The 22,320-nt window shown below is 37.2% G+C and overlaps 4 protein-coding genes and 1 pseudogene across 5 annotated transcripts; all 5 read right to left on the bottom strand.

Moving 5' to 3' along the window:
* LOC104740870 lies at positions 72-4,043 on the bottom strand. The gene is made up of 4 exons (XM_010461594.2): positions 2,034-4,043; positions 1,402-1,610; positions 1,089-1,312; positions 72-1,013 (listed from the first exon to the last, which is right to left on the bottom strand). The coding sequence occupies exons 1-4, from the start codon at positions 3,664-3,666 to the stop codon at positions 185-187; spliced, it is 2,895 nt and encodes a 964-aa protein (XP_010459896.1). The 5' UTR covers positions 3,667-4,043; the 3' UTR covers positions 72-184.
* On the bottom strand, positions 8,576-15,006 carry LOC104740869 (kinesin-like protein KIN-7C, mitochondrial). Of its 2 annotated transcripts, none has more exons than XM_010461592.2 (23): positions 14,608-15,006; positions 14,412-14,509; positions 14,233-14,322; positions 14,018-14,070; positions 13,668-13,733; positions 13,532-13,585; positions 13,123-13,182; positions 12,918-12,996; positions 12,569-12,636; positions 12,389-12,451; positions 12,184-12,288; positions 12,002-12,106; positions 11,684-11,791; positions 11,480-11,602; positions 11,065-11,229; positions 10,771-10,941; positions 10,433-10,621; positions 10,110-10,268; positions 9,891-10,016; positions 9,755-9,805; positions 9,591-9,638; positions 9,238-9,495; positions 8,576-9,143 (listed from the first exon to the last, which is right to left on the bottom strand). In XM_010461592.2, the coding sequence occupies exons 1-23, from the start codon at positions 14,865-14,867 to the stop codon at positions 8,946-8,948; spliced, it is 2,697 nt and encodes an 898-aa protein (XP_010459894.1). In that variant the 5' UTR covers positions 14,868-15,006; the 3' UTR covers positions 8,576-8,945. The 2 variants fall into 2 exon arrangements, with proteins under 2 accessions (XP_010459894.1, XP_010459895.1); XM_010461593.2 differs by having other exon boundaries at positions 10,110-10,250.
* LOC104740867 lies at positions 16,265-17,322 on the bottom strand (annotated as a pseudogene).
* LOC104740868 (proteasome subunit beta type-3-A) lies at positions 17,397-19,524 on the bottom strand. The gene is made up of 7 exons (XM_010461591.2): positions 19,403-19,524; positions 19,094-19,275; positions 18,874-18,981; positions 18,617-18,706; positions 18,179-18,263; positions 17,765-17,859; positions 17,397-17,657 (listed from the first exon to the last, which is right to left on the bottom strand). Exons 1-7 carry the CDS (start codon positions 19,406-19,408, stop codon positions 17,609-17,611), a joined length of 615 nt encoding a protein of 204 aa, XP_010459893.1. The 5' UTR covers positions 19,409-19,524; the 3' UTR covers positions 17,397-17,608.
* Positions 19,821-21,484, bottom strand: LOC104740866 (N-glycosylase/DNA lyase OGG1-like). The gene is made up of 3 exons (XM_010461590.2): positions 20,792-21,484; positions 20,407-20,617; positions 19,821-20,288 (listed from the first exon to the last, which is right to left on the bottom strand). The coding sequence occupies exons 1-3, from the start codon at positions 21,442-21,444 to the stop codon at positions 20,073-20,075; spliced, it is 1,080 nt and encodes a 359-aa protein (XP_010459892.1). The 5' UTR covers positions 21,445-21,484; the 3' UTR covers positions 19,821-20,072.

Here is a 22,320-nt window from a genome sequence, read left to right as displayed (position 1 = left end):
AATAATATATACTCATTCAGACGTAGATTTAACTTAAAGATCTGAGACCTTAAAAAATAGAAAAGACTTGATTAAGAAGAATCAATGAATATATTAATGGAAAACAATATGTACAAACAACTTTTCCTAAAACCGAATCTCTAGCTAATTTTCATTACCAAAACTTTTTTCAATTAGTTCAAAATCAATCTTCTTCAGACTGAGGCTGTTCTTGTTCTTGTTCTTGTTGTTGAAACCTAACATCTTCATGAGCTTTCACAACTTGTGAAGTGAAATTCCCCAAGGCTTCAAAGATTGGTACTAATCCAGCTTGTAAGCTGCTTGAAGCTGCATTGTTCACAAGTTTTATGGTTTCCTTGTGCCTTGCTCTCTCTTCTTCTAGCTTCTTCCTCATTGAATCCAAATCCACCTTCAAATCATCCAAAGCTGAGATCCCGCTCTCTGACAACACCACGCTTTTCTCTGATGCACCACCGTCTTGTAGCTGCTCGTTTCTCATTCTTGCTCTAGCCCTCTCCATCCTTAGATCGTTCAACCGTTTCTCAAAATCATGCGAGACATACTCTGCTTTCACTCTCTGTCTTTGCTCCTCATCTTGTCTCTCCCATAGTTCGTGTAGGCTCGAGGCAAAGCCTTGCATCGCGCTTGTTACATTCTCTCCAGAGATTCTCGCCATTGCTTCTTGCCAGTCTTTGCATATAACGAAAACCTGTGGAGCTCCAACTCGGCTAGGAGAGAAAGGTGCGATTCCGTCCTCTGTTGATTCAGGTTCATGGTGAAGACATCTTGAGAGCCACCCATTTAGAGACTCTACATATGATTTCTGAGTGTTCACCCAATCGTTGAAGCTAATGCACCATTCTCGTAGCTCCATCTCCAGATCAAGAATAGCTTTCAGACCGGAGTCTCTTTGTAAGCCCGTGTTTGCCCTGAGAGATCGAACCTTGCTCTCCATAATTGCCTGAAACTGCTTCTGATGGCACTTGAGCATTGATCTCCACATTCTTATCAACCTTCAACAACCAAGTATTGTAATTAGCTGTGAATTGAGATTATACCCGTCAGTAGTAAGAGAATTGAGATTATACCCGTGAATCAACTGTGTGAGTTGCGGCTGTAATTCTTCATCTCTCAGTTTATGTATCCTGCTGGAAATGGAATCAACAGATCTTATACAGACGTCAAGTTTGGTTAGCAGCTTTCTAATGGCTGCTCGAGTAGCATCAATCTTGCTAGATTCCGCACCAAGACTATCCAGTTTTTTCAGTGTTCTGCACTTTTCTTCATAGATAACACGAAGCTTCTCTTCATCCTGCCATCAACATACAACTGCATCTGTCAAAAGATGCTTGCGAACTAACGAGACAAGTATCCATTCAAAATCAAGAAACACATAGATACCTTGACTTCTTTATACAGTTTCTTTTCCCAAGCATAGATTTGCTCCAAGGTTGAAGAGAGGTTTCCAGATAAGCCTTCTCCAACATCCTGACCATTGTATGATTTTGCAATTTTCAAGATCCTAGATGTTAACCGTATTGATGGTTGAGGCTGAGAACGTGATGAAACTGTGGAAGGCGCTACCAGATACATGATCCGGGAGAAGATAACTAGCAAAGAAAAAAGTAACAAGGTAAGAATCAATTGATGCAAATCAAATCTATGGTTCATAATCTAGAAGCTCATCAGAAAAGAAAGAGCCCATAACAGTTCAATCAAAAGTAAAAAAAGCTCATATGTTTCTCCTGCATGAAGAGATCCAAAATAGAATGAACAAAGTTCACTACACTACTTCAGTCTAGTAATACTGCTATCAGAGTGTACGTATGTATCTACTGCATGAAGAGACCCAAAGTCCTACTAAAATTTAAAGTTGCAAAGCAAATAACTCTAACCTAACTGCAAATCATATGCAGAACTTCATTGATTATCGCCACATATAACAAGACTTATCTCAACGGAAATGGGTTTTCAAATGGTAGCAAGAAATTTGGAAACATTTATGCAATCTCAGATAAAAACAGAACATTTACCTTTAAGCCCAGAGCTTTTCTGCTGATAAGGCAACTTGCTAACTTCAAGCAACACAGCCACTTCCTTCCCATGTGAAGAAGCAACCTCAAACTCACTCTTGATCTCCTTCACAACTTCTCTGAGATCTCTATTAGCATGAACCGACAATGCAGACAGGCTACTTATCTTGGAAGATTCAACATCAAAAGAAGTAGTTGCATTCTCATCCAACTCAAAGCTCACTCCTTTCTTCCTCACATATTCTTCTTCCACTTCTCCAACACTCTTCCTAGCAACAGTCTCATGCCCGCTTAAATCATTACTACTACTCTTTCCTTCCCCGTCATTAACATGGTGAAACTCAGAATCTTCTTCACTACTCGTAAACGATGACACAGTCTTCGAACCAAAAGAACTCTCAGTAGCCCTTTCTACCATAGGCACATCTCTCGATGTTCCTTCACCTGAATCTCCTCGTTTCTTGATCTTCCTCTCGTGAATCTCCTCTCGTTGTGACCAGTTCCCAGGTTCATTCCCCTGTCTCTGTTCTTTCACCTTCTCAATACCTTTCCTCTTCCCATGTTTAAATGTTTGCCCAATGATAACATCTTGCTCTGTTTCGTCTTCCAAATCAGGAATCCCTTCTCTCTCCCTCACTTCTCTCGAATCAGGACTGCTTGAACTCGACTTAACTCCACCTACCGCCGGAGGAAACCCAGCTCCGGCACCGGAACTTTCACCAGCAACAGCTCTGATATAATCATAATTGTCAAACACATTCAAAAAATCCCAACTTGAAATCTTAGGCGGAGACGGAGGCGCTGGAGGTGGCCTCACCGGAGACGGTGGCTCTCTACGTTGCTCCGAGTAACCAAAATAACCAGTATTAGCATTCCCGGAAAAGTAATTAGAGTACCCAACTCCATTATCCGGCAACCACTGCCCATTCTCCACTCTATGATTCTCCGGCTGAAACACTAAAGGCCGAGACGGTGGCGCAGACTTCTTCATAAAATACATTCCCTGATTCGGGTTCGGGTACGGGTACTGGTTTTGATTCGGGTTCTCTCCCATATACCCCCATCCCTCAACCGGATACTGATAACCTGGTTGATATTGATAACCAGGCTCATAACCGGGTTGGTAATGTTCCGGTAATGGTGCTTCTCTCTCATTCACTTGAGGGGTAGTTTCATCAATGTGAGTATGATGATGATGATGACCTAATGAATCGTCAGATCCAGATTCGGATCCTGAATCTAAGTCGGATCCAGATGATAAATGCAAATGCTGATGATCTTCTCCTTCTCCTTGGTCGTCGTCGTCTTCGTCAATAACGGAATGAGAAACCGAAGTAGAAGAAGACGAGGTCTTGTTGTTGTGTTTATTATTACGAGGCTTGCCTTCGTCAGAGGGAAGCGTGAGAACAGGGGAACCAGGGATAGAAGAAGAAGAAGAAGTGCCAACGACGACGAGTTCTTCGTCAACAAAACGTTTAATGGACTCACCAACGTCGCAGAGAGATTGGAAGTAAGAGAGATGAGCAGCGGCTAAAGCACAACGGTGATGAGAAGCGGCTTTGATAAGTTCTTTCCTCTCTCTACAGAGAATCACAAGTGGTTGATCATCTACTTTGGATCCTCCGCAACCCATATGTGAAAAACCCAAACTTTAACGTCTTCGTCGTCTCCTCCACAACTAACTACTTTTTCAAGTCTCATGCTTTGGTGAATGGAAAGACCATTGCTTTCCAAAGAAAAGAAAAGACTTATCCCCAAATTCGAAATCTGGGTTTTTTTTTTTCTCAAATCTCAGGAAACAGAGTAAGCAGAGTTTAATTAGATGTGAGTGTGAGGAAAAAAACAAAAGAAGAAACGAAGGAGGAGGAGGAGGAGAAGAGAAGAGGGGAGCTCGTGCATGCGAGAGAGTGACAGAGAGAGAAGAGGAGAGACAGAAGAATCCATGGGGGCTAGACAGGGATCAGAGGAGAGAGAGAGAGAGAGAGAGAAAGCAAGAAAAAATGAAGTTTTTTTTATGGGGTTTAGTTTTTTTTTTTTTTTTAATAAACTAAAAAAAAAAAAGGATTCGTCTTGTTGCAATTAATTACGATCTCTACGAAATTTAACGGATAGGGATGTGTGTAAGAAAGCTAGGGATTTGGGCAAAAACTTAAATGTAACTTGGAATTGGCGAAGATGAAAGTGAGAGAGAGAGCCCAGCCCGAGGATGAAAGCAAAAAAAAAAAAACAAAAGCAAAGTTTGGTTTTTTATTTCTGAGAATTGTATAAATTTTCCGGGAAAGAGTGAGAGAGAGACTGAAGAGAAACAACGTCGACGACGGAATGATGTTTGAAGTTAACGCCGTCTCATTACTTCCTTTTTTTTTTTTTGGCCTCATTACTTTCGACTTTTTACCCTTTTGCCCTGTACTTTTACTTTTATCTTTTTACTCTTTAACGAGTTTCGATAAAGAAAAAAAGTTTAAGCTATGCCACCTCTAAAATAATAACTGAACAGTGAAAAGTGTCACCAGTTTGGTTGGTAGAAATGTTATGAATGTGACAGATTTTTATTTCTTTTTTAGTACAATAACAGTAAAAGTGTATAACACAATTTGTACAGTAATTAAAATAAAATAAAAAACTCTATTCGAACTTTTTAATAAGTAACAGATATTTTTGTTTTTGTTGTAATTGCAAATTTAGGATTTAAACTTTTGGACCAATGTATAAACTAACTATATTGATATGTTTTCCTTTTTAGCTACTTTTTTTGTTGTTGTTGTTTAAGAATTATTTTATTAGTTAACTTGAATCAACAATCAATACATTTACGCTTCATGATGCTGGAATCCACGTTGGTCCGAGTAAGTTGAAAATGGGATACTGATATTTTTACTAGCATATGTATACCAGTTGTTAATTGGTACTGCAAAGAGCAGTACACTTTTTTTAGATTACATGACTTTACACATATACAGTATGGGACACTCTGAGAAGAAATGTTTATAAAATATTATAAAGTTTTCAGACCAAATCTGGGAGCTAAATTAGCACTGTAATTTATTTATTAATGTGGAGAAAATGGGAAAGGTTCAAGGCTCTAAAAACTAGCTAATAAAGAATTGCATGCAGGAAACATGAACATGTTACTACGAAGTAGAGAGAGACTGAGACTAGAGAGAGGGCTTTTAAAGTTTAGGCTAACAACAAGCTTAAAAGCTGAGACATGCCACTAGGAAAGTGTGCCACTCACTCACGTGCTGCCAAATCAGGGTTTCTCTCACGTGCTGCTCATATCCCCCCGTTCGCATGGCTCCCTCCCTCCTTCCTTCTTGTCCCAACGTTTGGAAAATCACAAAGATTTGGTTTTTAAAATTTCAACCTCTTGTGTTGAAATAATTTACTCTTTTACTTTTGTTAGTGTAGTAGTTGAGTGGTTTCGTTATGCTTTGATGTACCTGTTTTTTTTTCACTGTCTATCTATTTCTGCCATCATAAAATCCATGTAATGGAACAGTTACATTGTCATTACAAATTGCCTCTTTTTTCACCCTTGATATTTTTTTTTGTTTACAATTTTACTATTGTTATTTTGCACGGTTCAAAACTTTTGACAGAATTTTCTTTTTTGGTCTATTAGGGACCTTTTTGTCCTCTCAAATATTATTAAGTTTCAAATTTTGAATTTTTGTACTTTGATATATGGAAAACTCGAAAACCTCTTTGGTATTTGTCTTTCGATTTGGTTATCTTTCATAGATTTATCTTTTTTCTTCAACAATATTTTTATTTATTTCTTTCAAATTTGCTGTCATGGAGTTGTTGCAACCCTTGTTGTTCACCCATATAAGCTGGACTAGGTTGTTTGGTAAAATATCTACCGTTTATAAATCTACAAGATTATTAGATTACATAAAATTTACATATATAGACTACTAAGACTAGTTTAGTTTAATCTTGTTGATTTGGATTTTTTCTCTAAAAAAGATGTTGTTTTGGTTTTAACTTTTACTTTATCAAACACTATTTGTCTCTATTTACATTTCCACTCACGTCACGTTACTACTAACTTAATTGACTCTTACAAACCGAACTTGGCGAGAATTGGCCACCGATATAAATTTGGCATGCAAAGATCGACATAATAATCAACTTCTAAGCACATAGAGGCGTAGAAAAAGCAACATTTATAGGCTATCAAGAAAGGCAAAAAAGGAAAAAAGGCAACAACAGAGTTAGGTCAATAATTATTGCTCTATTTAATTACCTTATCTTTCATATATGCATGTAACCCCTACTCCTCTCATCATGATCAAGTATGAATACAACTATTATTAGTAGTTTTAAACGTAATTATATATGTAAGTGAATTCCCTGATCTTTGTTTAAAAAGTAACATGAACTTTTATTGAGTTAATAATATTAGCATCCCAAGAGTTATAAATAGAAAGGGTAAAAATATAGTGATAATTAACGAATGATAACGTACATCTCGTGGAACTAATTATGTGGTATGAACACTATCTAAATGGTTGATCTTGCTTAGTTTTGGAAATGTTTTGATCGGGTATATAATATATTTGTCACACAGGACAAGAGGCAAGCTATATTTTTTGTGTGTGTTATGTTTTAGGCATATATATGAGTACTTAATTTATTAATATATATATCGTACATCATGCGATCATCAAATGTTAAGTCAGTGAGGTAATTAATTAACTAATTAATGAAGTGATGATATCACTTTTGAAATCTTAAATTCTTGATGGTTGTTACATAAATGTCCAAAGAGATGGTGAGCTGCGATAATAAAGACGTAGCCAGATAGAATAGAAAGATGGTGGTTGTTTCTAACACCACATTTTTTCTTTCTTACGTTAACTCCTTATTTTAATACCAATTCTTTGCGGTGTTTAAATTTTGATGACAAAATTAATCCTTCTTTCTTTATTTATTTTGTCCAGAAAACACATCTACATATTAAACATGGATATTACTTGAGAGCCTAAATTGGAAGAATCAGAAATGAGTATAAACGAATCGCTTGGGGCTCACCATAAGTTTCAAACTTGATGCGTCATCATTTGATGGCGTCTAACTTAGCCCCCTCTTTGACTTTTATTATTTCGCAAGAATATCTTTTCAATTACAATATAGTATCACAATAAATTATAAACCAAAAAAAGAACACTGAAAACGACTATTGTGCTTTTCATGTCAAAACTAAGCTCCCTTGGTGTGGGGAACACAGTTAATTAGTTTCTAGATTTCTTTATATGGTAACCCGATCGACATCCAAAGTTCGACGGCGTCTTTGCATAGATAATTTATATGGTTGTCTCGTATCTATTCTATGCTATAACAAAAGAATGATTTTAATTATTTTAAACAATGGATCGATTCACAAATGTATGTTTTGTGGTTAGTGCGAGTTGGATAACCAAAAATTTCTCTTTATTGGAATCGGAATGTTTCATTAATTCTGTTTGGAGTGGGAATTAAGTATTAAATAATATACTTATTTTATGTCATTTTTTGTTTGTAAGATATAGATTAGAAGCATCCACCAAGAAGAGTCCACTGAGTGGATGAATTACTTAATAACGAAGATTTTTTTTTTTTTGTAAACATTTTTATTTGTCAATCCCGTAGAAAAATCTGCATGGGATGACAACATCAACTAAAACCAATTAGCACGTCCACATCGCACGTGGCGTTGAAAACTTCCTTAAAAATGGCATAACGTTAATATGTTATCAAGTACAACGGTTAACCTAATCTGGAAAAATAAATTAATTTTCAAGTACCCCATTAGAGGGGAATCTTGAATCCAGCTGAAAGCTCAACTATATAACACCAACCCCCAAATTCATTTTTTTTTTTAGGAAAACTTTATAGATATGTCTATACCTCTTGATGTAAAATCCTTATGAGGCCATGAAGACAGCCGCGTTTCATGATAATGCGACTTAGAGAAATATAAAATACTCTGGACTAACTCTTATAAAATAGATAATACTGTCTCTAATTAATGTATTGGATTCTTATATATTCAAATGCATAGTGTTTTACGTAGATCTAGCTACTACGTACGATCAATAATTCTATATAGCCAAATGCGGTTTCAGCATAAGCTATACAAAATACATACCGTTTTCAAGTTGGAGAAAGAACAAAAAAATTATTTGTTACAAAGAACAAACATGTGAAGATTAAAAGTTTATAAATGTAATTGTAAAGTAAAAAAAAAAAAAAAATAGTGGTTGTGGAGAAGAGAAAAAGCCTGGCGGGGGTGTTGTAACTTGTAAGTGTACTATAGTATTTTTGGATTATGGAATCTAGATCTTATTTTCTAGTCCCTCTCTCTTTTCACAAACAACATCATGCTTTCATCTCCATTATCATCATTCGTATGCCTCGCCTTTCTTTTTCCTTGTAAATTTTGTTTATGGTCAATTTATACATACTTCATATAATGAGATTTGACCCAAAAAAACTTCGAACTACGATAGAGAACATGTGGGAGATTTTCGTCCTAATTTGGTTATGCCAATTTCAAATATAAATCTCTTACATAAATAAAAGTCAAGTTGAAAAAACTAACTATGGAACTTGTTGCAACATCGTCGTTTCAACCTAAAGAACATACAAAAATCGTGAACAAGAAAACATATTTGTGAGTATATTTACATCATGTGTCTGTCATCAGAAGTTAGAATCAAAAGACTATCGAAGCAAATCAAGCAATACAAACCTATTCTGGACTGAATCCCTTGCCTTTGGGAGCATCATGATCTCCAAGGACTGTTCCCTTTGATGCATCATCATCATCACCTTTCAAATTCGCGTTATAGGTTAATGATGATTCACTTTGCAGCATTATCTTGGAGCTGGAGTCCCCATACAACTACAGAGAGACCTGGAATTTTTTCACCTGCTGAGTTTTGCGTTTTCATTGCAGAGTCTAGTAACTTCTTCAGCCAAATTCTGGAGTTCTACTGCAGCAGCAGACGCTAATTCTTTAGCATAAGAAGCTTCTTCAGTGAGTTTCTTATTAAGTTTACGAAGCTCATCTTTTTCCTCAATCAGTCTCATCTTCTCCTTCTTCAGATTCTCTATTTCCAATGCCTAGTGATGTAAAAAAGCCCCCAAAAGTGTTTTTATCACAATGACTTAGTGTGTCGCGTAGATGGAAGGAGCAAATTTTGTATGGGAAAGATACCTGAGTGTTGAGAGTTGTTTCGTTGTTCATCTCTTTAGTCTCTTCCTGAGCAAATACTCTATTTAAGCTCATCACGCTGGTCGGTGTTCCTGCTCCTGAGTAGATTTCTGACTCGTCACCATTTCTGTTGTGAGTATTCTTCCCTGATGATTCGTCTCCTGCAATTTGCTGTGTATATGTTGACTGTCTCTCGGCTAACGAATCTAGTTGTTGTCTTAGTAGCATGATTGTCTCTTGCATCTCAGCGTTCTCTGATTTCTGTGCAAATTAGGGTAATAATGAACTTCAAACTGACAATTTCTCAAAGTGTTCGGACTTTGAAAATACAGAACCATTATGGAGTGTTAACTTACAGTCATCTGCAACTGCTCCTGCAGAATCCTATTGTCTGCAGACTTTATCTTGAAAAAGACATTTCATAACGAAAACATTGTCACTGAGTCAGTGAATCTGATTAAACAAAACTGAGAATGAGAGGTAACAAGAGCTTAGAGAAAGAAGGATGAGTATGGAGTACCTCATGTTCAAAGATTTTCTCATTTAGTTGCGTTGTGAGCTTGGACAAAACCTATATCAAGCAAACACGAGAATATTATCCAATAAGTGTATTAATCCATCTAAATTCTTGTTTTGTTTTTCATCTGTTATTTTACCTGAGACATTCCAAGAGAATCTGCGGCATAGGGAGTCATTCCGAAAATCTCAATAATTTGTTTCTCTAGAACACGTATTTGATTCTTCTTTTCCTTGATTTCATCTTCTAACTTCTGAATTTGATCCTGCAGTCGACAATGCAAACATGAAAGAGGTACTATTATGTTATAAGCTAATTACTTTGGCATTGTTTAAGCAAGATCACACGAAAAGCTCACTCTGATATGGAAATCATCAGGGTTGCGAGTGGCTTGTTCGGAAAGCCGATTTAATGAGCTGGTACGCAATGCTACTTCTCCAACAAGTATTTTTGTCTGCTCGTGAAGAAGATCCATTTGATCCGCAATAGTAGTTCCAATCTGCCGTATGTCATTTTGCTGGTTATGTGTCAGTCAAGGATCTACACAATGACCACTTAAATAACCTAGGAACAACCTCACATAAGATAGGATGTTCAACTAATAAGGATTGAGACATCGCTACTTCCTCAAGTGTAATCACAGAAGCAACCAAAAAAAACTGAGGAACAATATTTTCTTACCGGAGAAGGGTCTCCTGGTCCAATAGTAGCACTGAATAAGTCTCCAGCAACAGTTTTTCCGGGAAAAGACTTGGCATTTTCTCTTCTGGTTGTTTTTGTTTGTGTACACTTAGAGGAAGATGAAGGAGATCCACTTACTTGGCTCTGGTTACCATCAGCCAGTAATGTCCCAGCCAGACCATCAGATTTCTGCATCATTTACATTATGGGTCATGTATATTGCCGAAACAGTATAAAATCATGATTTTAGATTGTGTCATTCTAAATATCAGTCCACAATGCTAATTCCACCTATGAGTTTTGATACAACAGAGAGATCAAAGATGATTAGAACCTACTTTCATTTTTAGCCAGCCAAGCATTCCACGAGTCTTGTTCCTTTTCTTGTCCTTTGTCATCTCGTCCATACTACTATTTCCATCTCTCGGCTCCTTTAAATTTTCAGAAACTGTGCTTCCAGCACCATCATCAGCCATGTTCTCTCGTCTTCTATCGGGCAAGTATGCTAGCTGTAAGGAACCAGGGTGTAAAGTTAAACATCAATATCACATGGTGAGAGGCTGAAAACAGAGATATATTAGTGTGCCACCAAACTGGAATGGTATCCTAAAACGAGGAATTAACAAACATACCTCATCCTCTCCGAAAGCATGCCTCCATATATGCTCAGGTTTTACGGAAGCAGCTTGCAGTGAACTTTTTGTTGAAACCAAGATTAATTTTGTCAGTCGCTGAATTCTTCCCATCAGAGCTGCTTTGGCTTCTTCATCTTCCTCCAACCTTGACTGAAGTTTAACCTGACCAGATTTTAGCTTATATAATGAGAAAGGGCACAATGAAAGCAAAGCATGTTATTTCTGGGGAATGCATATTAGGTGTACATGTATGATCAACATAATTTTCTAAAGGCAAATCTCGATTAATAATCACTTCAATTTTTTAAATGAACTAGTAATAGGCATAGCTTAAGACAATTTATTCATAGTTTCATAGAATCAGGCTGCAGCGACAAGAAAAGCTATAAGGAACTATCTTGAATATACCAACCGGAAGTTTTCGATCAGCCAACTCTTCTTGGTTAGAAACCCCACGCCTCAATTGCGTAAGTTCCTCTTGTAAACACGAAATTTCCTTCTGATACTTTTTTATTAGGGACTTTTCATCCATAATCTGTATAAAAATTGAAATATCAAAAAGAGGGCTCTAGTGAATTTAAGGAACCTCAGAGACATTAGTACCATAAAAATGCACCTTATTTCGTGAAGCTTTGATTTCAACATGCTTGCACCTCTGAGCGAATTTTAATGTGTTGTGTGTCTCTTCACTTGTGCTGGATGCAGGTGTGATAGTGCAAATAAGCTGAAAAAAGGTTCAGAGGGGTCAGAAAGCCTATATCGACACAAAACAGTCTCTTACTTGAATCTGATTTCTACATGAAGAGCTATTTTATCAAAGTGATATTTCATCAACCAAGAAACACCTGGTTTTCAGAAACTTCTTAAACAAATCATTATTTTGACAGGCTCATAAAAAAATTGATTTAATTAGGGAAAGGCATAGAGAACTTACTGATACTCGTCCATGACCACTAAGTGTTGACTGCAAGAGACGTGTAAGTTTAGAATCCCTGTAGGGTATATGAGCTGCCTTGGTGTCTGTCAATTTCGATATAACCTGAAGAAGGAGATTAGTAGTTTAGACACGCATAAATAGAGATGATGAAATGTACAACTGAAAAAGAACTTCCTTACAGTGCCAAGGGTAAGTAAACTTTTATTGATGGAAGAGCCCTCTTTCCTCCGTTGTCCAGTTATTTCAGTTTTAGAACTTTCAGATCCAGCAAGATCAATAAGGTGCTGCATCGAACAAAGAATCAGAATGTTAGATAACACAACGAAGTGTGACATGGCTTCATATACACAATAGCAGAATCAGAATGAACTGTCAAGTAATTACCAATTGAGAAAGAGTAACATCTTCGCCGTCATCTCCCTTTCCATGTGGACTGCTTTCTATAGTCTGAAACACACTGTAAACTCTAAGAGAAAGAGCTATCTTGTACAAGAACATCACTAAGGCATATGTGTAGTTGAGATGGAGACAAAAAAGATACACTTTTAAAGTAATAGGACTTACCAAGGTGAACATTGTGTGGCTCCGACTGCTAAAAAGATTGACATTATTTGAACCAACATGCCTGTGTTCTGCAGTAATTCAACAACGACAAAGTGAAATCACAGACCAAACAAAACAGAAATAAGAGAGGTACGGCCTTTAAAAGAGAAGGAGAAGTTACGACCAATTGATAGCATATGATAATACGGTCAACAAAATCATTTGCTAGAAGATTACGACCTTAAAACACATGATTTGTATATATTGTCAATGAGGAAAATGTATTTGGGGCATAATAATAAAAACTATGTTAACCGAAAGATGAGTTAATGCCGATGGTTAATAGGTATTTTAATTCAGGATCTTATACCTTCTCCAGATGCTATTAGGGATAGAGCATGAGCAGGGGATAAGACAACCTCATCTTTAATACCTTCAACATATGTGCCCTATCACCATAAACAAACGCTAAGTATACTGAAACTTACGATGCAAATGAAGCTTGGATAAATGAAATGTGTAAGCCCCACATTAGGATTTGATCGGTTTTTTGGGCGACATTACCCACCAGTTACCTGAGAATCCTCTCGTATTCTTAGATTCTGTCCTGTTGGATCTAGTAAGTCATTGATGACCTGTAAGAATAATTCAAATCACGCACCAGATTATTGTTCTAGAAATTAATGGGAAAGTGAAAATCTAGATCTGCGCCAGAAAAAACAGCCAATTGTCTCTTTGGAGTTCATGAGTTTGCAATCACATATATAATTGAAATAAAAATTCCTTCCTACAAAAATTTCTTGAGCATACTCACTGTCCTAGGTTGGACCCAGAAACATAATAAAAGACTAAAACCTATAGCATTCTTCTAAGCTTCTAGGAAATAACAAATCAATATTGCCAAAGGATACCATGTCCATTGAAATTTAAAACAATTTAAACTACAAGCAGGTTATGTAAATAAACACTGAGTCAGAGCCTAACCTCATTGTATATCTCTAGATACGAAACACGAAGAAGAAATTCCCGTTCTGGTGTCTGGATAGCTGAAACATAATTAGCTAAAGAATAGAGTGAAAAATCCTTTCTAAGGAAAAAGAACTATAGAGTAACCTATCACCTCCTGAATAATGCTAAACACATCCTTCACTGCCAACGGAATTACTCCAGGTGACCTTTGCTCCCCCTAAATGCAAAATGTATCATTAAGTTAGGTGCCGCAGAAGTGGATGTGTATAAGAGAAACACCTTCTTGGATATCTTTTGAACTCGTAATACACCTATATAACAACTTACATGAAGCCCTAGTAAGAACAACGGGAAACGACATCCTATATCTCAATCTCCAAAGATGAATAAAGTCCAACATGTCATTCTATACGTATATATATATAGTAGAAAGGGTTTTGGTCGCAAACCATAGCAGAGTTCCGAAAAAAGACATAGTTCAACCTCTAGATAATAACTTACATGCATTGTATGAGTCTTGCCGCTGCTAGTAACTCCATAAGCAAACACAGTACCTGCACATGGGCAAGAGATGCATATTTTCAAGCTAAGGAATTTTAAAAGCACCTAACTTTTAAGGCTTCCCAACATCAAACATTATTCAAACGCATAAGAAAACAGTTGTCTTTAAAAGACATCAGAGAAAAAAACACAACTAAAGAAAAGATGAAACATACCATTAATCCCTGACATTGCCCCACTAACAACTTGTTGAGCAGCAATATCATAAACACGCCGAGTAGTTGTTGGTGGACCGAATACCCTATCTGCAAAATCACACTCAAAATCAATTCGAAAAACAAAGTCCAAAACAATTACTCTAAACAGCTCAACTCAACAATTCTTTATGACTAACCAAAGCCATAACAAAGAGCTGGATTGTACTCATTCCGAATAGTGTAGTCTCCATCTGCATACCAAGCTATCTCATCTCCATTATTGACCTCTCGTTGACTAATTCAATATTACCAAAAAAAAACAAAAAGTCAATTAGCCAAAACAAAACAAATCAAATCAAATCAAAACAACTGAAGTAGTAAAAAAGACAAAACCTGAGAGGACGAAACCGAATCGTGACGGTAATATTCTCCTTCAGTTTGGAGGAAGCAACAGCCGTAGTACCAGAGGCGGCGGCGGAGGAAGTAGACGGACTAAGACTAGACCGTAATAACGGACTCGAAGAAGCAGCCGGAGAGGCAGAAAAGTGAGAGTAAGAAGGTGTCTCCGGCCGTTTCGTCGGAATAGTCGCCGGCGATCGGCGAGTACGAGCCGGAGAGATCGTGGATGATCTCTGTGACCTAGAAGCAGACATTGTTGGGAAGTTAACAGTAAGAGAAATGGGTTCTTCTCCAAAAGACAGTTACTGTGAGAGAGAGAGAGAGAGAGAGAGAGGGAAGAAGCTCGTTCGCCGAAATCAATGGAGGTCACGTCATGTATCGATTTTTTTTTTCTCCCACTCCCTCCAAAAAGGAAAAAACATAATGAATATGACGAAAATAACCTCAGATATTAAAGTACTGTTCTGTCTCTCGTATTTAATTGGTTACAATATAATTCCTTATAAATGTTTTTTTTTTTTTTTTAACTCTCTGCGATTACAAATTATTATCACATGGACAAAATATTTAATTATTTGATGAACTGACAGAAAAACAAATTAGAATAATGTTTGCTGAGCTGCCAAAGGTAATGATAATATTTTGAAAAACAAAATTGTTAGTTGGTAAACAGTATGAAAGAAACCAAAAAGAAAAAATAGTAACAAATTTTTGTTGATGTTTATCTCAGGGTACAGAGGCAACATTATTTTGTAATTATGTGAATTTAATAGTAAATAACGAAAATATCCTCACCTAATCACCGTTACAAAGGGTAGAATCGGAATATGGCCAAGAAGAACAACGACGTCGTCAACGTTAATAACACAACTTTTAGAACTTTGGTGGCGCCACTAGGTAGGTAGTAGTGAGAAGAAAACAAATTGTGTGTTTCTGATAACGCAGCATATGCTGTTTCTAACAGTTCGATGATCATCTTATTACATTCTTTATGTTAGTAAAAAAGACCTCAGTTATATGGTTTTCCACATTTGCTCACTAAAGCAAGTAAAGATTGTTTTGTTGTTTTCTGGTTTTGTGAACAAATTTGGTATGTTGTTGATTAATGAACTACAAATTACCCAAACATTGTGTTACATTTATGTAGTCCTTTGGTGTACATCACACATTCTAGCTGTTGCCCCTGAAGCAGTATGGAGGAGCCCAGTTACCATAAATATGATCTTTTAATTTTGTTTCAATTGAATGCATCATAGAAATAGAGCATAGAAAACTTCACCGGTGAGAGACATTAAAAACTTAGACAGGTTTTGTCCGTGATATACAAAAATGTAAACTACAATAATGTATATAGTTTAGATTTACCACTATTAAATTTGTTTTTTTTAGCCTTTCGTAGTGAATTACATTTTCAAGTTCATACTCTCTATGGTTTATTGGACTAAATTTCCCTAGTGTTTAGATTCGACATGTCAGATTTTTGGACTACATGTTAAGAGGAAAAAAACAATTATGTTTATGTTTCCATAGATATAATTTTATACTAATTTTTTAAATTCAAACTATCTAGCAGATTAACAATAGATCTGGCTTTATTTTGCTTACAATAATACTTAATTGTATATAACGAAAAGGTCTGTTTTGCCAAGAAACAGAGAGATTGCTCTATCAAAGTTGACCCAGCTGGTCAATTAAACAACAGATGATAAAGTTGCTAGTGGACAAACCATAACTGGCTTGTAGTCTTGTACATTGCCTCGCAGGCTCCATACATTGATTCCGAAGCAGTTCCAGATATATGTGGTTCATTTCAGGCTCTGCGAGGACCATGGTGAACTCGATTTCTGCGTTTTGAACCCTTCCGTGCGAACTTAGACTCTCTGCTCACTCTAACACCATGAACCGGACTACCACCATCAGCATGTTGGCTCAAATCCGAGTCAGAACGATGGTCTTTCCTCACACCAACTCTAACACGATGGCTCCTCGGTCTCAGAGACTTTCTAAGACGTTCTTCTTTTCTGCATTCTCGCCTCGACCTATGGTATGTGAATGACGCATCATCATCATCATCATCATCATCACTGTTATGATCACCACAACCATCCTCTATATATCTGTGGTGTCTGCGTCTTCTTCTACGTTTTGAGTGTAGCAGATCATAGCAGAAGAAACTACACCAATAGCTAAGAATGTAGAACCAACAAGAGACCAAAACCCATAGGAATCCGCAGAAACCGTGGATGATACAATGCCAAAACCCAACTTTGTATAGCATGTAGATGAAGAAAGAAAGAAGTAGGATACGATTAGGATTAATGCGGTTTTAGCAAGATTCGCCACGCAGAAATTCTCAATGTAGCATATGAGATCCCAAGGTGATGGACAAACCGAACTGTTCCAAGTACGATTTGTTTTAGTTTCGGGCCTATAAGCAGTCAAGAAAGATTATGATAAATATAAGTGATGGTTTTTGTGTATTACCTGCAAGATTTTCCAGATAGAAAGTCAAGTGGAGAACCAAAGAAGTTTCCGATAGAATTAGAGAACCCGGTGAAGAATGAGTCCAACACGTTACCCATCACGACCAACTTCAGATTCCGATTATAGATAAGTTATTCTAGTCTGCCGCAATAGGCAAATTTAACAGACAATAAATTAGAGAGGTTTGAGAAGAGAAAGCCGCTTTGTAACTGCTTAAGATCTAGTGGTTACTGTTAATTAAGTTGCAGCTGCACCTGCTTTTTGAACTTTATTTCTTGTCCTTTAGTAAAAATGAAATAAAAATAGAAACCAGTGAGAGTACAAGTGTTATTTCTTCGTTAACTCGGCGAACTGAAATAAAATTATCCAAAGAGGGGAGATCAAACATCATCCAGATTCAAGAAGCCATAATTTTCAGAGAAGGAATGATCATATGATTAAACCGGGATGTGAAGGTTACGCTACTTAAAACCGGATTACAATGAAAAACAACTTGGATAGAAGAAGCTGATCAGTCCATCCTTCCCTTTAGGATCCTCTCCTTAATCTCTGTTGGTGTTCTGTACAACATATCACCATGAAAGTTTGTTTTAAGAACTAATTTTTGATAACAAAAGTGGGGAGAAAAAGAGAAGAAGAAACCCATTGAGAAGAATTGAGAACTTACACAATGTAAACATGTCCTCCCCAACCACTCAGACAATCACGGTCAACTGATGAGAGAAGTGCTTGTGATATTGTCTCGAACAATTCCTCAGCTTCCTGAAAAATCCCCATTTTTGTTAAGCCAGAGTCTTTGATACATAGGTCTACATAAAACAGAATAAAGCTAACAAGCTCAAATTTTTAAAGACCTCATGCCAAAAGGGGCAATTGAAGATATCAAAGAGAAAACTAACAGCTATTTTGATCTCTGCATATGCACCCTAATTTTCAAACTAATTCAACATTCCATTTTTTTATAAAGTAACCCTGAACCTTTAAACCTACCAAACATCACGCATAACTGTGGTTTTTATGCATTTGCCGTGACAGGATTTGGTAATAAAACAACAGATAATAAAGTTGCTAGTGGACAAACCATATCAGGCTTGTACATTGCCTCGCAGGCTCCGTACAGTGATTCTGAAGCAGTTCCAGATACAACAAAATCTTTAGCCAACTCTCTGCATTTAGAAGAAAGCAATCATTATACCATGTTCCCTATTATATCAAGCAATTAAAAGAAATGTAAAGGTATCTGCAGCCATTAGGTCGAAACAACAAACACAAAATAGAGAAATGTATCAAAGGTTCAAAACAATATGCAGACGAAACCATGGTCATTTCCTACTCATAGGATGCTGAGGTAAATCCAACAATTCCCAAAACCCCCCAAAAGCAAAATGAATTATTTCCATGAAACATATGAAGGACTATACAGACCACACCACACTAACCAAGCTAATGACATCAATACGAAAAAGGGAAAAGCTTCCCTACGAATCAGAGATTTAACCAAGAAAATATGTGAACATACTTGGCTCCAATAGAGTCCATCGTGCAAATGAAAGGCTTGTCATCATCTCCCAAGCCGGCAATCACAGGTTGGCATAAGTAAGGACCAAATCTGAAAATAAGCAGCCAATCTCATTATCATTCTAAATCATAATTCGGAGACAAACTTAGCAAATTAGTCCTAGCCAGAAGCAAATCAGTCCTAACCAGAATCATGGGCAGCATCACAAACAACAGGTAGCTAATAAAGCAAATCGACTTGATAAAGTAGGCACTGACCTCTTCTCGTAAAGAATGGCTGAGACGAGACTAGCGAAAGTTTCAGGCTTCATGTCTCTCTCTTCCCGGAGCTGGTAAAGCTTATGACGAAACACCAAGCGCTGGTACCTTTCAAACATCAAAGACAAAAACCAAGAAAAAAACTCTCGTCAATTCAATTCAAAAAACGTAAAACCAAAACAAATATGGGAACATGTGGAAGCTAGCAAGATAGTTTTACAGTGTTTGAACATCGGTAGCGAGGCCAGAAAGGCCGATGAAGACACGATCGTGGATCTTGGAGATTCTCTGGAAATCAGTAGCGATTGTTTGTAGCTGGACACCGAGCCTACGATCACTGGCGATGGCGAAGCAGTTCTTACCTACCATAGCCACGACGGCACTTCCATTGTACTCGAAGATCTAAATCGCCACAAATAGAGGTTGAGGTTGAGGTCACTATCTAAACCATTGATGCGTAAAACTAATAGAGGTTGAGGTCTCTGAGATTCAAATTAAGAAAAAGAAAACTGGGAGTTGTAAAACTTACCGACATCGGAAACTTAGGGTTTTCAGAGTCGAATTTGGAGCTTTTCCGAACGGAGGAGAAATCTGAGAAGGTGGAGGAGAGAGAGAGAGGAGCAACTAAGTAAAGTCGACGGTGGCTTGGAGGAAAATCCAGCCGGACTTTTTTTCCTCGCCTTCAATATAGTTTGGGCCGAATTTACGTAGGCCTTTTTCTATTGGGCTTAATAAGGAAAATTAATTAAATTTTGTCTAGATTCATAAAATATTTAAGGTCAATGGTCAACTAAACGGTCCCAAATTCATAAAGTGATATCGCTTTTTCTAACTGGACTGGAGGAGCTCTAGATTCCCATTTGAACCACAATTCCACTAATCGGTACATTGCAATATACAAGTACGAGTCGTTAAGATAAAGAGATTTGCAAAGGGAACAAACAATAAGAAGCATGAATGATTAAAAAGTTACAAGTACAATTCAACGTTGAGTTCGCAAGTAAATTAATGATCATAAGAACCAACTACGCTCATTCGCCAATATTATATCAGCCAGGGAATTGCCTGACAAGCCATTAGTTCTACTAAGGTCAAGTTTCTGGACTTGACGCATCGAGGATGCCTTTACGTCTAGCAAATTTCCTTCTGACACTTGGGGTAGAGCATATAGTTATGGCTTCATCGTGTCACAGCTAGTTTCATTTGTCTTCCGCATATGTGTCCGGTTTGTTAATGGGCTGGGAAAACGACTGCAAGAGAGTTTTTTGTGCAGGTAACTCGGCGATGAAAAGCAATGTTTGAGCCCAACCAGCATATTCACCATATTTACTCACAAATGCTTCTGCCACTCGGCCGTGGAGTTTAGCTGTCAGTTTTGCACCAGCAAGGTCTGGCAGTAGATAGTTTGTGGCGATCTGATCCATTTCCCCATAACAGAACACAAATAAAAGCTACTTAAGTCACCACAGAAAAATGTATTTGGATCTGCATTTAGTAACTACAATATATAGAAACCACAGATTCGATCGTTACCTTCCAGACATGCGTGTCAACGGGAATGGCACTATGCTGATCAAGGGAAAACAGAGCTATGCAAGCTGCTACCTTTGGACCAACACCAGGTAACGTACATAGCTCAGCAACTGCCTCTTGGAGATCTAATTTGCGTAAAGAAAGAAGCCATTCATTGCCACCACCAGGCTTTGACTGCAAAGCATTCACTGTACCTGTTATGTATTTGGCTCTGCTCACCCACAACATGGAACCAAAATCAGTATTTGCAACTGAGAACAGAACCAATCAGATAAAAATGCTACGAATGGAGGTATAAGCTTCAATCAAAGTTTTATCCTAAATGGCTAATTGAATAGGCAGTAAAGTTAGATAAGTGTGATGAATGAAGCAAGCACACGCACACCTGTAACCAAAACCAGCCATTCTAAGCTCTGCTTCAGAAACCCTAGATAACCGATCTAATGATGGGAACTGATGAAACTCAAATCCTTCAATGTCACCCAAATGTAACCCTAAAGACGAGACGAAATCAACCATCTTGGTAATCCTGGCGATATTATTGTTGGACGAGCACAAAAACTGAATTAAGCACTCAAGCGGATCCTGTCTCAGCACACGAGCGCCACGAAGATGTTTCGCCAGCTCTCCGAAACGAGGATCCTTCTTCGAGAAATCAGACCATAGCTCAGCTAACGAGATCTCGGCATTGAGAAAATCCAGCAGCGCAAGCTCCGCTCCTGATTTAGGGCTAGTGCTGCTGCAATGGACGCAGTAGGAAACTGTATCGTCTCCTGGACGCTGGCGGAGAGAGACGAGGTGAGGTCCTATCGTTCCGCTGTACTGAATCGCCCCAGTCTGCTTCCACCGGAATGTTTGACCCGTCGGAAAAGTTAACGGTAGAGTCAGCTCCGTGTGGGTGAGTTTTAACGGGAACCATTTTGGTGCTCCTGTTCTGTGTAGCTTCTGTTTCAGAATCGGTGTGACCGGCGGAGACAGAGGTGGTTTCGTGGTGGCGGAGATCGACGCCGAAGAAGATGTTGCACGAGGTCTCTTCATCGCCGTTGCTCGTTAACGGAACCACCCACGCGAACGAGCGGACCCTTAATGTATCAATTTAAACCGGGTTAATCAATTTGAACCGGATTAACCAATTTGAACTTAAAAAAGAATTGTTTTGGTTATCTCTTTCAATCAATCTAAACCAAAGTAAATGTGATTCAAAATTTTAATTAAAGCATTTAATTATTGAGATTATGTATAATTTAATAAAAATCATTATGTATGTATATACATGTATATTTTTATTATCCAACTATATATATGCAATCTATGTAATACACTTGTTCCACATGTCAATTGAAAATTTAATATTTTTTTCCTCAAAAACAAAAAGGTAATTTGCCGAAATAAAAATGACATAATTCTTAAAGTTTGTAAACATATAATTTGTAAATATTATGAAAAAAACTTGTTACTTAAAATCTCTTCGATAACAAACTCTGTGATTTGATACTTTCTCAAATAGTTGACGGCAAATTATTGAACGAATTACCTCTTAATGAGAACAAGTTAATCGGCTTGATTCCTTCCCAATTAGAAGAAGATAATCATGAGACATTAAAAAAAAAACAAGTTAGTGTTGTTTTCAAAATACCAAATAAACCAAATTTTGGCGATATAATAGGTTTTTGGATTGTAAATAATTAAATTATAAAAAAAAATCCTCAAATAGGATAGCATCTAAGCATTATTCACTTTTTTCATGACATTTTGGAGTTCATTGCTCGATTTGCCTTGCTAAGCAAGTTTTTTGTTGTTTTGTTAACAAAATATATAGATTAGCTTAAACGAGTCCATTGGAGGTTGCTAATCTCTTCTTTCCTACAAGTTCTATTTTTATATTTTTACTACTTCTGTTACTTTTGTTGATGT

Source organism: Camelina sativa, chromosome 14 (assembly GCF_000633955.1).
Source record: "Camelina sativa cultivar DH55 chromosome 14, Cs, whole genome shotgun sequence".
Classification (NCBI taxonomy): Eukaryota; Viridiplantae; Streptophyta; class Magnoliopsida; order Brassicales; family Brassicaceae; genus Camelina; species Camelina sativa.
Note: the sequence above shows the minus strand (reverse complement) of the source record. Positions and strands in the feature narration are given on the sequence as shown.